The 19,006-nt window shown below is 38.5% G+C and overlaps 1 protein-coding gene across 14 annotated transcripts in view; it reads left to right on the plus strand.

The window, feature by feature from the left end:
* ITPR2 (inositol 1,4,5-trisphosphate receptor type 2) overlaps positions 1-19,006 on the plus strand; it is a 499,386-nt gene that overhangs the window by 145,675 nt on the left and 334,705 nt on the right. For all 14 annotated transcript variants that reach the window (XR_010148345.1, XM_063786880.1, XM_016923764.4 and 11 more), the window contains 3 exons: positions 3,614-3,765; positions 7,572-7,671; positions 8,209-8,369. Coding sequence is in view for 13 of the 14 variants with exons in the window: in XM_063786880.1 (XP_063642950.1) it covers positions 3,614-3,765; positions 7,572-7,671; positions 8,209-8,369 (413 nt within the window). In the remaining variant the exon portion in view is untranslated. The remainder of the gene's footprint in view (positions 1-3,613; positions 3,766-7,571; positions 7,672-8,208; positions 8,370-19,006) is intronic.

Genomic DNA, 19,006 nt, shown 5'->3' on the forward strand with positions numbered 1-19,006 from the left:
ATATTGGCCTATAGATTTTTTCTTGTGGTGTCTTTGTTTGGCTTTGGTATTAGGGTAATGATGGCCTCATAAAATGAGTTTGGTAGTATCTTCTCTACTTCCATTTGTTTTTTTTTTGGAAGAGTTTAAGAAGAATTGGTGTTCTTTGAATGTTTGGTAGAATTCAGCTGTGAAGCCATCTGGTCCTGGGCTTTTCTTGGCATCTTGTTTTCTTTTGTTTTTAAAAAAATAAACCCAGCAAGGCTGGGCGCAGTGGCTCACACCTGTAATCCCAGCACTTTGGGAGGCCGAGGCGGGTGGATCACGAGGTCAGGAGATTGAGACCATCTTGGCTAACGCAGTGAAACCCTGTCTCTACTAAAAATACAAAAAATTAGCCAGGTGTGGTGGCGGGCACCTGTAGTCCCAGCTACTCAGGAGGCTGAGGCAGAAGAATGGCATGCACCAGGGAGGCGGAGCTTGCAGTGAGCCCAGATCGCGCCATTGCACTCCAGCCTGGGCAACAGAGTGAGACTCCATCTCAAAAAAATAAATAAATAAATAAATAAATAAATAACCCAGCAACAGGCAGTTACAGAAGTAGAGCAAAAAAGGCAAACATGTAGAGTCCGTTATGTTTATCTTCTCCAGGTTGTTAGTTGATGGTTTTCTGAGAGCCTTCTTGATTATCAAGGTCTCTCTGTAGCATAATAGTTAACAGGTTAGGACTGTGGAGTCAGCTAGAGCTGGATTTGCTATTCAGCTCCACCACATGAGAATTATGCAAACTTGGCCCCTAAAGTCTCAGTGTTCTCATCTAAAAAATAGGTTAATAGTATTAACTTATAGCACTCACTCCTCAGTAAGCTACACATATTTTTAGATATCATTTTTTTCCCTGCCAATAAAAAGAATCTGCAGTAACACTGGACCACAGGCCATTTTTCTTGCACACTCCTGTTTTTCTTCTAGTGTACCACACTCACTTCCCTTTTCTTCTTTTTCCCCTGTTCCTACCTTTCCATTCAAACTAGCTCGCTCTCCTTTTTTAAATTTTTTTTTAAGGCTCTTGCTCACAACCCATTGTAGGAATTGCAATGCAGGATTAAACTGTAAAAGTGCTGTCTAAAGTTTTAAAGAGACTAATTAAAACCCAGGGAGTAAATTTCAATAGAATTTCACTTGAGTAGCTGCCAACTACCACTAGAGGTTAGCTGCTAACTACTACTAGAGATTATTTGGGAAGAGATTCCATGATCCTAAGCTATTGAGGCCATTGTGCCGGCCATCTCTTCGAACTCATTTGTCTGGACAGACTACTCTCATTATTGAGTTATTTAAAGACATTTAGACTTTCTTCTTGAGGGATGAGAGGGTGGTTTTCCCCCTCATATATTTTGTCTCCAATTCTTAGGCTTCCTCATCCTTCATGCAAATCACCGTGAAAGTGGGTCCCAAGACCCAAGATAACTTTTTCAGAAGACTTGGGGGAGGGTCTTAGCCATGAGTTTTTATTTACTCTTAGAGGAGTGACTCATACAGTATTTAAGGGCCTCAGGCCTGGCCTCTGGCTTGGGTTGGCTTGGATTCAGGCCCTGGTCAGTTGAATTTGGGGCTGAGCATTCATTACCACCATCTACTGCTCCCCTCTTGTTCTCTATTCTTTCTCCCCACCTCCTCTCCTTCCTTCTTTCCCTCTTTTCCCTTCTCCTTCTTCTTCCTCTGCTTCTCCTTCTTCCTCCCCTTTCTTTTTCCCCTTCCCTCATCTTTCATCTTTTTTAGGTAACTGCACTCATCTCTTTGCTCAATGGAAATTATAATGCTTACCTTTCTCTCTGTTAAATTTTTTGTTGTGGGATTAATGAGAACAACCAAAGGAATGGCTTTGGTATTGTGAGAAGCTTTGTATAAATTCAGAAATATCAGCCAGGTGCAGTGGCCCACGCCTGTAATCCCAGCCTTTGGGAGGCCAAGCAGGGAGGATCGCTTGAGCTCAAGAGTTCGAGACCAGCCTCAGCAACATACTGAGGTCCAGTTAGTACAACAATTATAAAAATTGTTGATGTGGTGTGTGGTGGCACACGTCTGTAGTCCCAGCTACCCAGGAGGCCGAGGTGGGAGGATCTCTTGAGCCCTGGAGAGCGAGACTTATAGTGAGCCTTGATTGTGCCACTGCACTCCAGCCTGGGCAACAGAGTGAGACCTTGTCTTAAAAAAAAATTCAGCAGTATCATTTGCTAACTGTTTCTGCATTTTCTTCCTTCCTACATGCCCATACTCCCTTATGATGTATAGTATGCTAAGTATGCCCTTTTCTAGTCAATAAACAGAGTTTATATTTACAAATAAGAAACTACTGTTATGAGGGTCACCCTTTGTGGAGAGTTTGCTGAACCCCTGCTTTCATTTAACTCTGAATTTTGGTCTCTGTGGAAGACACAGAAGTCAAAGATGACGGGAGCTACCTGGTGCTGCGAGGCTGTGAGGGCTTTAGCAGATAACAATCCTGCTCCTGTTTAGGAACACTGGCAGTTCCCTCTGCCCATTCCCATTTCAACGGTGCTACCATTTGTGCACCATTTACAGAAGAGGCCAAAAAGCAAGGCTTTTTGATCCAAGTAAAATGATATTAACAATCTCTGGGAGGGGGTAGGGACTCCAAGTGAATGTTCTGGGATGATCAGGGGTAATATCTTGTTGTCGCAGCAGCCATTAAAGAAACGCTTGTCCATGGATATAGGCTGCTTGCATTTGCCTTTTGAGCATCCCTTCCTTCCCTCAGTTTCATTCACCTTCCTGTGATAGTGCAGTGACAGTGTTTCTGTCTGTCTTTCTCTCTTCCACTCTCATTTTCAAATTTCAACTGTTTAATAAATATGTGTAAGTCACTATTTTTATCTACTAACTACCAAGCTTATATTGCATCCCTTGTTTTGGTTTCTCGTGCAACCAGTTCTTCCATGGGGTACTGGGACTTGGGGAAGTTCTAGTAAAAACACATACTCATTAATCTCTTGTTGGTTTCTGCTTAAAATGGTAGGGTGTGCTGGAAGCATTGACCAAGTTTCACATCACTATGAAGGCTTCTGTGTGTGGAGATCTCCTTTTATTTTATTTCTTATGCAATTATAGTATGTTCTTGAATCTAGGGGAGCAAGCAGGTGGTGAATGGGAATGTTGCTGTTGATTCTGCTCCTCTCCAAGTATTATTATGCCTGGGGAGTTAGGTATGAACTCCTGCACACTGCCATGCTTACTTTAACTTCAGAAATCTAGATGATTCAACACACGGGCTCTTCTCTATGTTTGTTTTAACTGTGGAATGGTCAAAATTACTACTTTGTAAACAGGTTTAAGAGAACGAGGGAAGGGTCCATAACTATTGGTACCGTTAGTGCCTTAATGATGTGGGCAGATCAAGCCACCCCGCCCTAGGAGTGTGGGACTCATCACTGTTGACAGTAATTACCTCAATGGCTGTCAGGCTAGAGCTAGTGTTTCTGGATGATGTGAAATAGACACCTCTTCAGTCCAAGGAAGAAATAACATGCACATTTAAACCTTATCACCTGATTAATTGGAGAGTTTAGCAAGAAACGTGATAAAAGTAAATAACCTTGTACTTCCTCAACAGAGAGATGGAGTCCCTCCAACTTCAAAGAAAAAACGCCAGGCAGGGGAGAAGATCATGTATACTTTGGTTTCAGTCCCGCATGGCAATGACATTGCATCCCTTTTTGAACTAGATGCCACAACTCTTCAGAGAGCTGACTGCCTGGTTCCAAGGTAAAAAAAATTATGGTTAAAAGATGTTTCTTTGAATAATTATACCAGTAGGTGAGGAATGAAAATAATAATATTAATATATTTTTATGATATCAAGGGAGCAAACATAATGAAGAAAAATGTGTAAAACATTGTACCTCTTCTGTGAGGAGGTTAACATAGTTTGTTTTATTCTTATTAATAATTAAAATGTGCAGGACCAAAGAAACTCTGAAAAATTTATAAGAATCATTTATTCTTATTACTTGTATGGCCTTTGGTTACTAAAATGAAAAATAATATAAAAGCATTTCTATTTATATATTTATCATTTATTTTTATTATGTCAGATTTCCCATTTCATTCATCCATTTGTTCATTTATGTAGTCAATCAGTCAAGAAATATCTATTGAACATCCATTACATTCCAGGCATTGCCCTTGGCATTGGGAAGACAACAGTGAACAAACTGGTTATATTCTCACATTCAAATGGGGGAGACAGGCAGTAAACAAAACAATAGACATAAAATATTAATATAAGGTCAGGTAATAAAAGTGCTTTGAAGAAAAAATGGAGGGTATGCAGAGTTCTATTAGGTAGGAGTGTTCAACTGTGGCCTCTGTGAGTTAGTACATTTGAATAACGATCTGAATGAATTAAGGAATCAAGTCCTCTCTTCCTAGGAGGAACATTTCAAGCAGCAGGAACACGAAATGAAAAATGTTGAAATTTACTGGGTGTTTTTAAGGACCGGTGAGAAGGCCAGAGTAATTAGACATAAATGAGGGAGGGGTTGTGGGATTGGAAATGAGATTGCCAGAACTTAAGGTAAGACAATATCTTACATTCTTTTGCTTGAATTTGACCATTTTATTTTACTTTTCATTTATTTATCTTTTTTGAGACAGGATCTCACTCTGTTGTCCAGGGTGTAGTGCAGAGGCACAATCATGGCTCACTGCATCTTCTACCTCTGGTACTCAGGTGATCCTCCCACCTCAGTCTCCTGAGTAGCTGGGACTATAGGCATACACCACCATGCTCTGCTAATTTTTGTATATTTTTGTAGAGATGGTATTTTGCCATATTGCGCAGGCTGGTCTTGAACTCCTGGGCTCGAGGGATCCACCCACCTCAGCTTCTCAAAATGCCGAGATTACAGGCATGAACCACCACGCCCAGGCTGAATTTGACTAGTTTAGTTAAGCTTTTTTGTCTACAACTGTCCATCTTTCAACCATAAGGCTATGATGCACTCTCTAGATGCATCGAGGAGTCTTGCCCGTATTATTAGGGTTAGTGGGATGGCTCTAAATTGGCCTTGATGGAGCAGTATTGTGCTTGGCCTTGGCAGATGGCAGTGGTGAAGCTGAAGGCACCTATGCAGAAAGGCAGACATTGTGTGGGTTTCCTCCAGGGAGGGTAAAAAGTTACTATAATAACACTATTGAGAAACATTGCTGGTAGAGCTTCCCAGGGTGTTTTATGGCTATTCTCATTCATGAGAAATGTTGCTGAATTTCATACCTTATATGAGTCCATCTCTCACTCTTTTTTTTTTCCATCAATATAAGCCTGTAAAGAGATCCTCTCTGGTTTTACCTGACCCAGGTCTCTGGCTTTCTCCTCCCAGGACTGGGACCTTAATCAATCCTTACTATGACTTTACTTATTTTAGATTTAAGTCAGCAAAAAGGGAGTCCTTCTTGAACTCTAACCAAGAGAATTTGCTTAAGGAAATGATAAAAGGGTCTTACTAGAAAGTGTATAGAACCACGATGAGGGCCACTGAGCCTCACTTTATATAGAATCATTAATCTATTACTTTTCAGAACTGTGGAAGCCCTATTCAGTGTAGTGCAGAATTTTGTATTAACATCGATTCATCTGTCATTAATTGTATTCAAGCCAACATTAATTAATGCTTAATAACTACTATTATAATATAACTCTTGAGCACTTTTTATGTATTAAGTCCTGTGTCAAGTTCTTAATAAATATTGTCTTATTGGATACTGGCAGTAACTCTTACAGATCAGGAACTAGAGACTGAGTTAGAACAGTGGTTCTCAAGCTGACTGTAAATTAGAACCACCTGGGTATTGTTGACACCTCACCATGCCCTGGCCACACTGAGACCAATGAAATCAGAGTCTTACAGGGGGGGTGCAGGCTTTACTCTTTTTAAAGCATTTATTACCCAAGTGATTCCACTGTGGAGTCCAGTGTTTCTCAGACTTTATGGTCCAATGCTGCTTAAACTTTATTCTGTACTAAATCACCAGGGGACCTGATGACAACTGAATACAAATTACATCTCCTGTGTAATTCAATGCAGAAGATGCCAAGTGATAAAACAGAGGCATTTCAGAATTTCTAGTTATTTGAACAAAGATTGGAGAACTGCTATTTTAGATATTTGAAGCTCAGTTTGTATTTTATCTACTTTTATAAAGGAGCAGAACCAGGTTGTTGAATGAATCTCTTTGCCTGAGTCCCTTGGCATTTTATTTGGTTTTCTTTTCTTGGCCCTAATGCTTTTTACCTTATGTTTTAAGACGTATTTATGCCTTATCTTTACACTGATCTGTAAGCAACTTGAAGGCAGAGTACTTACTGTGCTTTTCTTTTAATAGACACTATACACATATTTGTTAAAGAAATAACAAAAGATTATAAAGGATTTACTAAAAATGGTAATACTTGAGTAGGATGAAGTTCTAGGTGTCCTTTCTTAGGCATTCTCTCACAGTTCATATCTAGTCAATCTTTAAAATTCATGGTACATGGAATTAGCAAATACTGAACCATTGTTCCTAGGGGAAATATAGAGTTAGGTTCCTGTGAGCTTCTGGTCGCAACATTTTTGTTGACGAATACATAGCCTTGTTCTATGTGTGCTTCTGTTTAAATACACCTTATTTAATATACGTTGCTGATTCATTAACATTGAACTTGTGGTCAACAGCACTATAACTCATGCATGAACGAAGCTCATCTAGCACAAGTATTTTCTTTGTAAGGCACATCACAGCCTTCTTGTGCTTTAGGAACACTAGATGGCACTTCTACACCTCATGTGGGGGCCATCTTATTGTGAAATATGAAAAACATGGCACTAAGTGGGCCACAAAAAGGACACTTGTTTATAGCATGAGAGCTGAGACAAGAAGGCAGAGCATCACCTTGTTCCACTTCAGCTTGGAAATGTGCCTACTGGGCCACTTAAATTTTTGCCACTCTATGTATGTTCTGGAATGACCACAAAAGCTCCTTGAATATTGATTTGGAGGCTACAGATAAATTTTACTGAACAGGAGAATTCACAAGTACAGAAGCCACAAATAATGAGGATTGATTGTACATTAATACTTTCACATGCAGACAATTAAACTACACAAACTACACTACTGTCTGCCAGCAGTGTTAGCTGAGTTGGCTATTTGATCAACGTTCTTAGTTTAGCATGCATCAGAACTGCCTGGAGAACCTATTAAACCACTCATTGTTGGGCCACACCCCCAAAGTTTCTGATTCAGTCGATGGGGATGAAGTTTCAGAATTTGTATTTCTAACAAGCTCCCAGGCAATGCTGATGCCACTGGTCTAGGGACCACACTTTGAGAACTACTACCTAGGTAAAAATGCTGCATGCTTTGAAATAGTCTATAATTCTGAATTTCCCCTTAAAGCAGAGGGATCTTGAGTCAATTACTAGTTAATATGTATTTATGTTCATATAATATATGAAACTGTTAAAGATGTCAATATGTAAATGTGCTAATTTTTTATAATTTGTTTTTTTATATTGTTTTGCTTTTAGGAACTCATATGTTCGGTTAAGGCATTTATGCACCAACACATGGGTAACCAGTACTAGTATCCCCATAGACACAGATGAAGAGAGGCCTGTTATGTTAAAGGTAAATGTCACTGAAGATGGTTTAATTTTCAGCCAAATGCCATGAGAATAGGATTAGGATAGGAATGCTGTGTGACATGTTCCTTATACTCCATCTTCACCAATATTACAGATCATTGCAATTAATTTCATCAAGCATGCATGTCTGCCAGTTGCTTAGGTAGCTGATCTAAATGGGTTGGAGGCAGCAAAGCTGTGATTCAGGAGGATGCTACAGAGACACCAGAAAGAATGGTAGCAGCATATGGATGGAGGAGTAGAATCCGGGAGTGCCTTTTCTCTACTCTGTCGAAACTGAAGCAGAGGGCAAGTGTGAAAGGGAGAAGTTTCCGGTGGGGCTTTGGGAACAGGGTAGGAAGTGGGCACAGGAAATCTCTGTGTCCCTGCAGCCTTTCATAGTGGATGATGCATGTGGGAGTTACTGTGTTCGGATGATCTATTCTTGTCTTATGTTTCTTAAACAGTACTAGATGTGTTAGTCTTCAAAGAATATTGTATAGTTGTTTATAAAACTAAGCTTAATGGAAAAACATTTCAGATTGGAACCTGCCAAACCAAAGAAGATAAAGAAGCGTTCGCAATCGTGTCTGTTCCACTGTCTGAAGTTCGAGACTTAGACTTTGCTAATGATGCCAATAAAGTACTAGCGACCACAGTTAAAAAGCTAGAAAACGGCACAATAACTCAGAATGAAAGGAGGTGAGTAACTCTTTAAATGGGTCTTAAATAATCAAGAGTCAGTTGTCAATTGTTATAGTAAGCCTGATATGAATGAATGACTCTAAGGGAATATTTAGAACATTCTCGATAGCACACTTGCTTCTGAATGAGGTGGGAACTTATTCCTCTTGATCATAGTGAGTGAGTGAAATTTGTCAAATTTAAATCTGTTGGAATATTTACTTGTCCCACTTTAGCTTTGCTTGAAAATAGTTGTTTTAAGTTACTTTCTGGTCATTCTTTTTTAAATCCTTTGTGAGAGATTTGCAATACCTTTTGCTGTGCATGATTTGATATTTGGATTTAGAGTTCTAAAGGACCTAAAGGAAGGTTTGTGTTTCTCTGATCTTATTTATTCAAGATGCATTTCTCAGCTCTGGTACCACAAAATAAACAGATATGTAAAACCAGAAAAAAAAATCTACAGGGTGTAGTTCTCTGCCCTCATACCTTGTTCAGAGAAACTGGAACCTTGATTCTTCAGCTCTGGTTTTGGAAATAAGTAAGAAAGAGAATGATATTGACAGCTAACGATTATTGCATGCCTGCTTTGTGTCACTTACTAGGTTGGGCACTGTAAATATATTTTATATAATCCTTCAAATAGCCTTGAAATAGGTATTCCTGTTTTACATAAAGGAAAACTGAGGAGGGTAAGCAAACAAGGTAAAGCTGCATAGTTAATACTAAGGGAGGATTCAATCATGTATGGTTTAAAGTCCATATGCTTTGCAGTATGCCTAAGCACAAGCATCCTCTGTATTTCCTCTCTTCATGATCTACTACATGCCTTTTAATTTAAACAAGAAAAAGCTGTTTGCCAATTTCCCAGGCATTCAGACATTGGAGCTCTCATACACAGCTGGTGAGATGATAATTGATGTATGCACCTTGGAAAACAGTTTGGCAGTAACTAGCAAAATTAAAGAAGCAAACACCCCGTGACTCACCAATTCCACTCCCAGGCTGAACGTTCTTGAACATCTGTCCAAAAGACTCTCCTCCACATGTGTACCAGGACACATGTTCAAGAATGTTCAGCTTTGTTTGAAATAACCCCAAATGGAAAACCATCCAAATGTCCATCACCAGTTGAATAGAGGATGAAAATTACGTTATTTTCATACAACGGAATACAGTTTTGCGATGAAAATAAATGAACTACATCTATGTGCAATGGCGTGGCTAAATTTAACAAATGGATTGGGTGAAAACTAGACACAACATTCTCTGATAAATCAGGTAACAATGTATTTGATTGATAGAATTTTGAAGTAAATGTGATTTTATCTATCAGTTTCTGAGTAACAAAGAGCACCAAGTTTTAATTTAAATAGGGGATTTAACACTAGGGATCAGGGAGTTTAGTTATGAAGAGTTAAAAAAATTTAAAAAACAGTGTAAGCTGTTGAAATGGCAAGTGAATTATTTTAATGATGTAATAAAATATTTTTAAATTTTGACATAGTGATCATTTAATGAAAAAACTCACCAAAATGTCTCCATTTGAATTGTATTGATAATGTGGGACATATGTGTAATTCAATATATACATATACCCATATGTATATACAGAAAATTATTTTTAATACTTTCCTACTGATATGAAATTTAAAATTGGAAATTTTGTGAGTGTTTTTCTTGTCCAATAGAGCCTAATTGTTTCCTTTTTTTTTGGTGATTTAACAATCTCTTGAGGGCTGCACCTTTAAATTCCCAGATTGTCAATAGACATGTATAGTATATGGGATAAGGTGGACACAAGTGCACATATAAATAAAATCTTCTTAAGACTTTTAACTATTCATTTACAGTAGGAGAGTATGTAGAAATCATCATCCACAAGCCATAATTAGGTTGTGTGCCTACTGTAGTTTTTTCCATTTCTGTATTATATAAACGTTTGCATATTAAAATTTGATTTTTCCCAGAGACAAGTATTATATACTGTATCTATATTTAAATCAAACTGTGGTAATATATTTCTCAGAAAATAATGTTGGGGACTATAGCCAGAACATGTGGACTTGAAGCGACATGGAGGAGGAGGTTGATCCCATTGTGTATAAGTTAATATGTGATAACTATTGAATCTTGTACAAAAACAAAAATTGAAAAAGAAAAAAGAAAAGCAAAAATACAGTTTTTATTTTGAAATACAAAAAAAAAAAAGAAAAAAGAAAACTAGACACAACAAAGACATTCACTGTAGTACTATGTGTGACATTCAAAAACAAGCAAAAACAAACTCCATTTCTTTGGGGGTGTTTAAGCAATTAGAAGAACCATAAAGAAATGCAAGGAAGTCATTGTGACAAAAAACAGGATGGTGTTTCTTCTTAGAGGGGAGGGAGGAATTATGCTCCCTGAAGGTTTGAAAGGCTCCTGCAGGGTTCCATTTCCTGCTCTTGGTGGTGGCTTCATGGGATTCACTTTTCAGTAGTCCTTAGCTATATGTTTTAAAACCTTTTAGATATACATCTTACAATACAAAAGAACAAAAAATCCAAGTTTGCTTCCCTCCATCCCTGTCAATTAGAAAAAAATCCTAAATATGCAAACAAATGGAATAGCTGTTTCTCAGCTTCCTCTCTATTCTTACCTCTATTTTTTTCCCTGGCAAACTTACATTTCAAAACAACTATTGTATATTCAGTCGCACCTCCAACCCTGTTAGGGGAAATGAATAAAGGCCGGAAGCAGAAACAACTGGCCCACTTTTATGGGCTATAGACAATTAAATATCAGAGCTAAATTATGGCAGGAAATGGATTCTGATGTGCAGATAGGAATTTTTATTTGCCTGTTATTGATCTAACTTTTCCTTTTGTGAATCTATTTCTTTGTTTCTAACACTCTTACACATGCACAGCAATTTATTTAGCTTCACTTAAAAAGTCTCCCTTGCTAAGCATTAAGGTATTCCTTGAAGAAAAGGACAGATAAAAATTCAGATTATGGTCTCTCCACCATCGCTGGCTGGAATCCTGTGCGAGTCACTCTTCTTCAGTCACAGCTGGAGATTATCTTAACCTCTCAAGATGATTCTAAGGAAGGTGGTGGACTAGGACTGACTAGAGAGCATGCATTTTTATTTCCTTTGCTTCTTTCCCTGCTGTTTTGGAGTGAAAAACGTCGTATTAATAGCAAAGAGAAGGCTTTGCCTAAGAAATATGAAGGTACAATTATTGATCTTAATTTAGTAATTTCAGAAAAGCCACCTCCCATCAAAATTCATTCAAAGCTGCCTGTCAGTAAGGTAGAGCTTATTGGCAGAGTTGAATGCATTTATATTATTTTCTCAGTTTTGGAATTGAATATAAAATTATTTCTGAAAATAACTGACAACTCTGACTTTTTTCCCCCTATGGAAAATGAAGTGATTATTATCTGTCTCAAAAAGCCTGTGTTGTTGGAATTTTTTTTTTTTCTCTCTCTCTCTGTCTTCCCTTTTTACTTATCCCAGGAATGAACATGAACCCTGGAAGTACAGTTCCTGTGTTATGCTTCAAGACCCTCAACCTTAGATATTTTTCAATGGAGTTTTCTAATCTTATTCTACATAATTGCACCCACAAAATAGAGAGGACTGGGAACATATTGTCAGGGATGGAGGAGGGAAGATGGAGGGGTGTTAACTGCCATCCAGAACTTGAGGAAGTGACACAGGCAGTCCTTGACCAGCATTTCTGCACTATGTTTACCTCTGAGGGTACACAAAATACTGGGGTTTCTCTCAAGCAGTGAGAGTTCAGAGATGTGATTAATTCAGTATTACTGAACTCCTGGTATGTGCCAGGCACTTGGCCATGCAGCATGGCTATATGTAGTGCTAGTGTGGTGGTGAAGGCCACAGACTATCCCATGTCTTTGTGAAACTTACCCTCTCGAGGTATGGTTCTCATTCCCCATGATAGGAGCCCAGGATCTAGAATAGGGGTCATCCACCATGTGATCACCAGATCAGATGTCATTCTGATGTTGCTTCTCTGAGCAACATCATTTTCTCTTAAATTTTATTTGCCAGGTATGACTATCCTGACACCAGCAATCTTTTGTTTAATATTTGAAATGCCTGATGTCTCTTTTTCCATATCTTTTTAATTCAGATTTCCTGGTCATTTTGTTTTAGTTGTGTCTCTTATGAGCAGCAGAAGGTTGATTTGAAACAATCTAATCTGACAGTCTATTTCATTTATTTTTAAGGTTGATTGTAACAATCTAATCTGATAGTCTATTTTATTTATTTTTTTTTTGAGAGAGGGTCTTGCTCTGTTGCCCAGGCTGGAGTGCAGTGGTATGATCATGACTCACTGCAGCTTCAACCTCCTGGGCTCAGGTGATCCTCCCACCTCAGACTCCCAAGTAGCTGGGAACACAGGCACGTGCCACCACACCCAGCTAATTTTTTGGATTTTTCTAGAGACAGGGTTTCGCCGTGTTGCCCAGGCTAATCTCAAACTCCTGAGCTTAAGCAATCTACCTTTGTTGGCCTCCCAAAGTGCTGAGATTACAGACGTGAGCCACCGTGCCTGGCTGATAGTCTATTTTCATTTGCAAGTTTAATGACTTTGTATTTGACAAATTTATTTGAATGCATTTTTATTTTTGTTTTCTTTCTTTAGTGTAGCTTGTTTTCATTTCCTTTTACTTCTTTCTTGCTTTCTGCTAGATTAATAAAGTTTATATTCCCCTCCCACCCAATTTACTGTTTTCTCTACTGATTTAGAAGCTTTAGGTCATATTTTCATTCATTAGCAATTACCCTTGAATTCTTATCATACATTTTGACCATATATTCTTCCTGATAAACTTGAAGTTACTAATTTTTTCCCCCTCCCATGAAAGAAAAGTGCCGCGGCATGCTTTGGTTTTGCTCTGACATTCTCCCTCCCATCTTTCTTGTAGTAGTTGTTTAGAACCTTAGTTCTGTGTTTATTCTCTTCATTTGTAAAATTTTAATTTGATAAATACAAAAGAATAAATGTGTCAATATAAATCATGATGCACCACCTTTTGTTTTTACTGATAAATTTTGTTCCTTTTTTTAAGACAAAGAAACATCTTTTTTTTACTTAAAACATTTATTTTATTTTTAATCTTATTTCACTAGTTTTTGAGGAGATAAATTTAGTTTCTAAAGTTTTTTTAGTGATTAATTATATTTTTAAAACAATTTTACCTCTTCTTCTGCCCCTTTCTTTACGTCTTCCTCCTGCCTTTATTACTTGTGTCTCACTTATTCTTTCTCTTTTCATCTTGCTGAAATTTATTCTTTAGTCCATTCAGTGGACAGGCCTATGGGTTATAATCTTTTTAGGTTTTACGTATATGAAAATATCTTTATTTTGCCTTTACTCTTTTTTTTTTTTTTTTTTTTTAAAGACAGAGTCTCACTCTGTCACCCAGGCTGGAGTGCAGTGGCGTGATCTTGGCTCACTGCAACCTCCGCCTCGCAGGCTCAAGTGATTCTTTTGCCTCAGCCTCCCGAGTAGTTGGGATTATAGGCACCTGCCACCACATCTGGCTAATTTTTTTATTTTTAGTAGATACAGGGTTTCACCATGTTAGCCAGGATGGTCTTGAACTCCCGACCTCAGGTAATCTGCCTGCCTTAGCCTCCCAAAGTGCTGGGATTACAGGTATGAGCCACCATGCCCAGCCAGAATTTACTCTCAACATATTTCTTTTTTATTTTTTTGAGATAGAGTCTTGCTCTGTCGCCCAGGCTGGAGTGCAGTGGCATGATCTTGGCTCACTGCAATCTCCACCTCCTGGGTTCAAGCGATTCTCCTGCCTCAGCCTCCTGAGTAGCTGGGATTACAGGTGTGTGCCACCACACCTAGCTAATTTTTGTATTTTTGGTAGACATGGGGTTTCACCATGTTGGCCAGGCTGGTGTTGAACTCCTGACCTCAGGTGATCTGCCCGCCTCTGCCTCCCAAAGTGCTGGGATTACAGGCGTGAGCCACTGCACTCTTGCCATTACTCTTAAGTGATACTTTATAGAGATGTTAGATTGATAATTACTTTCTATCTGTATTTTAAAGCTATAATTTAATTATTTTCTAGCATCTCTTGTTGCTATTAAGAAATCTGCTGTCAATAGACTTGTTATTCTTCATTGGTAATTTTTCTTGACTTGGTAATTTTTTTTTTATTATTATACTTTAAGTTTTAGGGTACATGTACACAATGTGCAGGTTAGTTACATATGTATACATGTGCCATGCTGGTGCACTGTACCCACTAACTCGTCATCTAGCATTAGGTATATCTCCCAATGCTATCCCTCCCCCCTCCCCCCACCCCACAACAGTCCCCAGAGTGTGATATTCCCCTTCCTGTGTCCATATGTTCTTATTGTTCAATTCCCACCTATGAGTGAGAATATGCAGTGTTTGGTTTTTTGTTCTTGCAATAGTTTACTGAGAATGATGATTTCCAATTTCATCCATGTCCCTACAAAGGACATGAACTCATCATTTTTTGTGGCTACATAGTATTCCATAGTGTATATGTGCCACATTTTCTTAATCCAGTCTATCATTGTTGGACATTTGGGTTGGTTCCAAGTCTTTGCTATTGTGAATAATGCCGCAATAAACATGAGTGTGCATGTGTCTTTATAGCAGCATGATTTATAGTCCTTTGGGTATATACCCAGTAATGGGATGGCTGGGTCAAATGGTATTTGTAGTTCTAGATCCCTGAGGAATTGCCACACTGACTTCCACAATGGTTGAACTAGTTTACAGTCCCACCAACAGTGTAAAAGTGTTCCTATTTCTCCACATCCTCTCCAGCACCTGTTGTTTCTTGACTTTTTAATGATTGCCATTCTAACTGGTGTGAGATGATATCTCATTGTGGTTTTGATTTGCATTTCTCTGATGGCCAGTGATGGTGAGCATTTTTTCACGTGTTTTTTGGCTGCATAAATGTCTTCTTTTGAGAAGTGTCTGTTCATGTCCTTTGCCCACTTTTTGATGGGGTTGTTTGTTTTTTTCTTGTAAATTTGTTGGAGTTCATTGTAGATTCTGGATATCAGCCCTTTGTCAGATGAGTAGGTTGCGAAAATTTTCTCCCGTTTTGTGGGTTGCCTGTTCACTCTGATGATAGTTTCTTTTGTTGTGCAGAAGCTCTTTAGTTTAATTAGATCCCATTTGTCAATTTTGGCTTTTGTTGCCATTGCTTTTGGTGTTTTAGACATGAAGTCCTTGCCCATGCCTATGTCCTGAATGGTAATGCCTAGGTTTTCTTCTAGGGTTTTTATGATTTTAGGTCTAACGTTTAAGTCTTTAATCCATTTTGAATTGATTTTTGTATAAGGTGTAAGGAAGGGATCCAGTTTCAGCTTTCTACATATGGCTAGCCAGTTTTCCCAGCGCCATTTATTAAATAGGGAATCCTTTTCCCATTACTTGTTTCTCTCAGGTTTGTCAAAGATCAGATAGTTGTAGATATGCGGTGTTATTTCTGAGGGCTCTGTTCTGTTGCATTGGTCTATATCTCTGTTTTGGTACCAGTACCATGCTGTTTTGGTTACTATAGCCTTGTAGTATAGTTTGAAGTCAGGTAGCGTGATGCCTCCAGCTTTGTTCTTTTGGCTTAGGATTGACTTGGTGATGCAGGCTCTTTTTTGGTTCCGTATGAACTTTAAAGTAGTTTTTTCCAATTCTGTGAAGAAAGTCATTGGTAGCTTGATGGGGATGGCATTGAATCTATAAATTACCTTGGGCAGTATGGCCATTTTCACGATATTGATTCTTCCTACCCATGAGCATGGAATGTTCTTCCATTTGTTTGTGTCCTCTTTTATTTCCTTGAGCAGTGGTTTGTAGTTCTCCTTGAAGAGGTCCTTCACGTCCCTTGTAAGATGGATTCCTAGGTATTTTATTCTCTTTGAAGCAATTGTGAATGGGAGTTCACTCATGATTTGGCTCTCTGTTTGTCTGTTATTGGTGTATAAGAATGCTTGTGATTTTTGTACATTGATTTTGTATCCTGAGACTTTGCTGAAGTTGCTTATCAGCTTAAGGAGATTTTGGGCTGAGACAATGGGGTTTTCTAGATATACAATCATTTCATCTGCAAACAGGGACAATTTGACTTCCTCTTTTCCTAATTGAATACCCTTTATTTTCTTCTCCTGCCTAATTGCCCTGGCCAGAACTTCCAACACTATGTTGAATAGGAGTGGTGAGAGAGGGCATCCCTGTCTTGTGCCAGTTTTCAGAGGGAATGCTTCTAGTTTTTGCCCATTCAGTATGATATTGGCTGTGGGTTTGTCATAGATAGCTCTTATTATTTTGAGATACGTCCCATCAATACCTAATTTATTGAGAGTTTTTAGCATGAAGTGTTGTTGAATTTTGTCAAAGGCCTTTTCTGCATCTATTGAGATAGTCATGTGGTTTTTGTCTTTGGTTCTGTTTATATGCTGGATTACATTTAGTGATTTGCGTATATTGAACCAGCCTTGCATCCCAGGGATGAAGCCCACTTAATCATGGTGGATAAGCTTTTTGATGTGCTGCTGGATTCGGTTTGCCAGTATTTTATTGAGGATTTTTGCATCAATGTTCATCAAGGATATTGGTCTAAAATTCTCTTTTTTGGTTGTGTCTCTGCCCGGCTTTGGTATCAGGACGATGCTGGCCTCATAAAATGAGTTAGGGAGGATTCCCTCTTTTTCTATTGATTGGAATAGTTTCAGAAGGAATGGTACCAGTTCCTCCTTGTATCTCTGGTAGAATTCGGCTGTGAATCCATCTGGTCCTGGACTCTTTTTGGTTGGTAAGCTATTGATTATTGCCACAATTTCAGCTCCTGTTAGTGGCCTATTCAGAGCTTCTTCCTGGTTTACTCTTGGGAGAGTGTATGTGTCAAGGAATTTATCCATTTCTTCTAGATTTTCTAGTTTATTTGCATAGAGGTGTTTGTAGTAATCTCTGATGGTAGTTTGTATTTCTGTGGGATTGGTGGTGATATCCCCTTTATCATTTTTTATTGCGTCTATTTGATTCTTCTCTCTTTTTTTCTTTATTAGTCTTGCTAGCAGTCTATCAATTTTGTTGATCCTTTCAAAAAACCAGCTCCTGGATTCATTGATTTTTTGAAGGGTTTTTTGTGTCTATTTCCTTCAGTTCTGCTCTGATTTTAGTTATTTCTTGCCTTCTGCTAGCTTTTGAATGTGTTTGCTCTTGCTTTTCTAGTTCTTTTAATTGTGATGTTAGGGTGTCAATTTTGGATCTTTCCTGCTTTCTCTTGTGGGCATTTAGTGCTACAAATTTCCCTCTTACACACTGCTTTGAATGTGTCCCAGAGATTCTGGTATGTTGTGTCTTTGTTCTCGTTGGTTTCAAAGAACATCTTTATTTCTGCCTTCATTTCGTTATGTACCCAGTAGTCATTCAGGAGCAGGTTGTTCAGTTTCCATGTAGTTGAGTGGTTTTGAGTGAGTTTCTTAATCCTGAGTTCTAGTTCGATTGCACTGTGGTCTGAGAGATAGTTTGTTATAATTTCTGCTCTTTTACATTTGCTGAGGAGAGCTTTACTTCCAACTATGTGGTCAATTTTGGAATAGTGTGGTGTGGTGCTGAAAAAAATGTATATTCTGTTGATTTGGGGTGGAGAGTTCTGTAGATGTCTATTAGGTCTGCTTGGTGCAGAGCTGAGTTCAATTCCTGGGTATCCTTGTTAACTTTCTGTCTCGTTGATCTGTCTAATGTTGACAGTGGGGTGTTAAAGTCTCCCATTATTAATGTGTGGGAGTCTAAGTCTCTTTGTAAGTCTCTAAGGACTTGCTTTATGAATCTGGGTGCTCCTGTATTGGGTGCATATATATTTAGGATAGTTAGCTCTTCTTGTTGAATTGATCCCTTTACCATTATGTAATGGCCTTCTTTGTCTCTTTTGATCTTTGTTGGTTTAAAGTCTGTTTTATCAGAGACTAGGATTGCAACCCCTGCCTTTTTTCGTTTTCCATTTGCTTGGTAGATCTTCCTCCATCCTTTTATTTTGAGCCTATGTGTGTCTCTGCACGTGAGATGGGTTGCCTGAATACAGCACACTGATGGGTCTTGACTCTTTATCCAATCTGCCAGTCTGTGTCTTTTAATTGGAGCATTTAGTCCATTTACATTTAAAGTTAATATTGTTATGTGTGAATTTGATCCTGTCGTTATGATGTTAGCTGGTTATTTTGCTCGTTAGTTGATGCAGTTTCTTCCTAGTCTCGATGGTCTTTACAATTTGGCATGTTTTTGCAGTGGCTGGTACCAGTTGTTCCTTTCCATGTTTAGTGCTTCCTTCAGGACCTCTTTTAGGGCAGGCCTGGTGGTGACAAAATCTCTCAGCATTTGCTTGTCTGTAAAGTATTTCATTTCTCCTTCACTTATGAAGCTTAGTTTGGCTGGATATGAAATTCTGGGTTGAAAATTCTTTTCTTTAAGAATGTTGAATATTGGCCCCCACTGTCTTCTGGCTTGTAGAGTTTCTGCTGAGAGATCTGCTGTTAGTCTGATGGGCTTCCCTTTGTGGGTAACCCAACCTTTCTCTCTGGCTGCCCTTAACATTTTTTCCTTCATTTCAACTTTGGTGAATCTGACAAT

This window comes from Pan troglodytes, chromosome 10, assembly GCF_028858775.2.
Source record: "Pan troglodytes isolate AG18354 chromosome 10, NHGRI_mPanTro3-v2.0_pri, whole genome shotgun sequence".
Lineage (NCBI taxonomy): Eukaryota > Metazoa > Chordata > Mammalia > Primates > Hominidae > Pan > Pan troglodytes.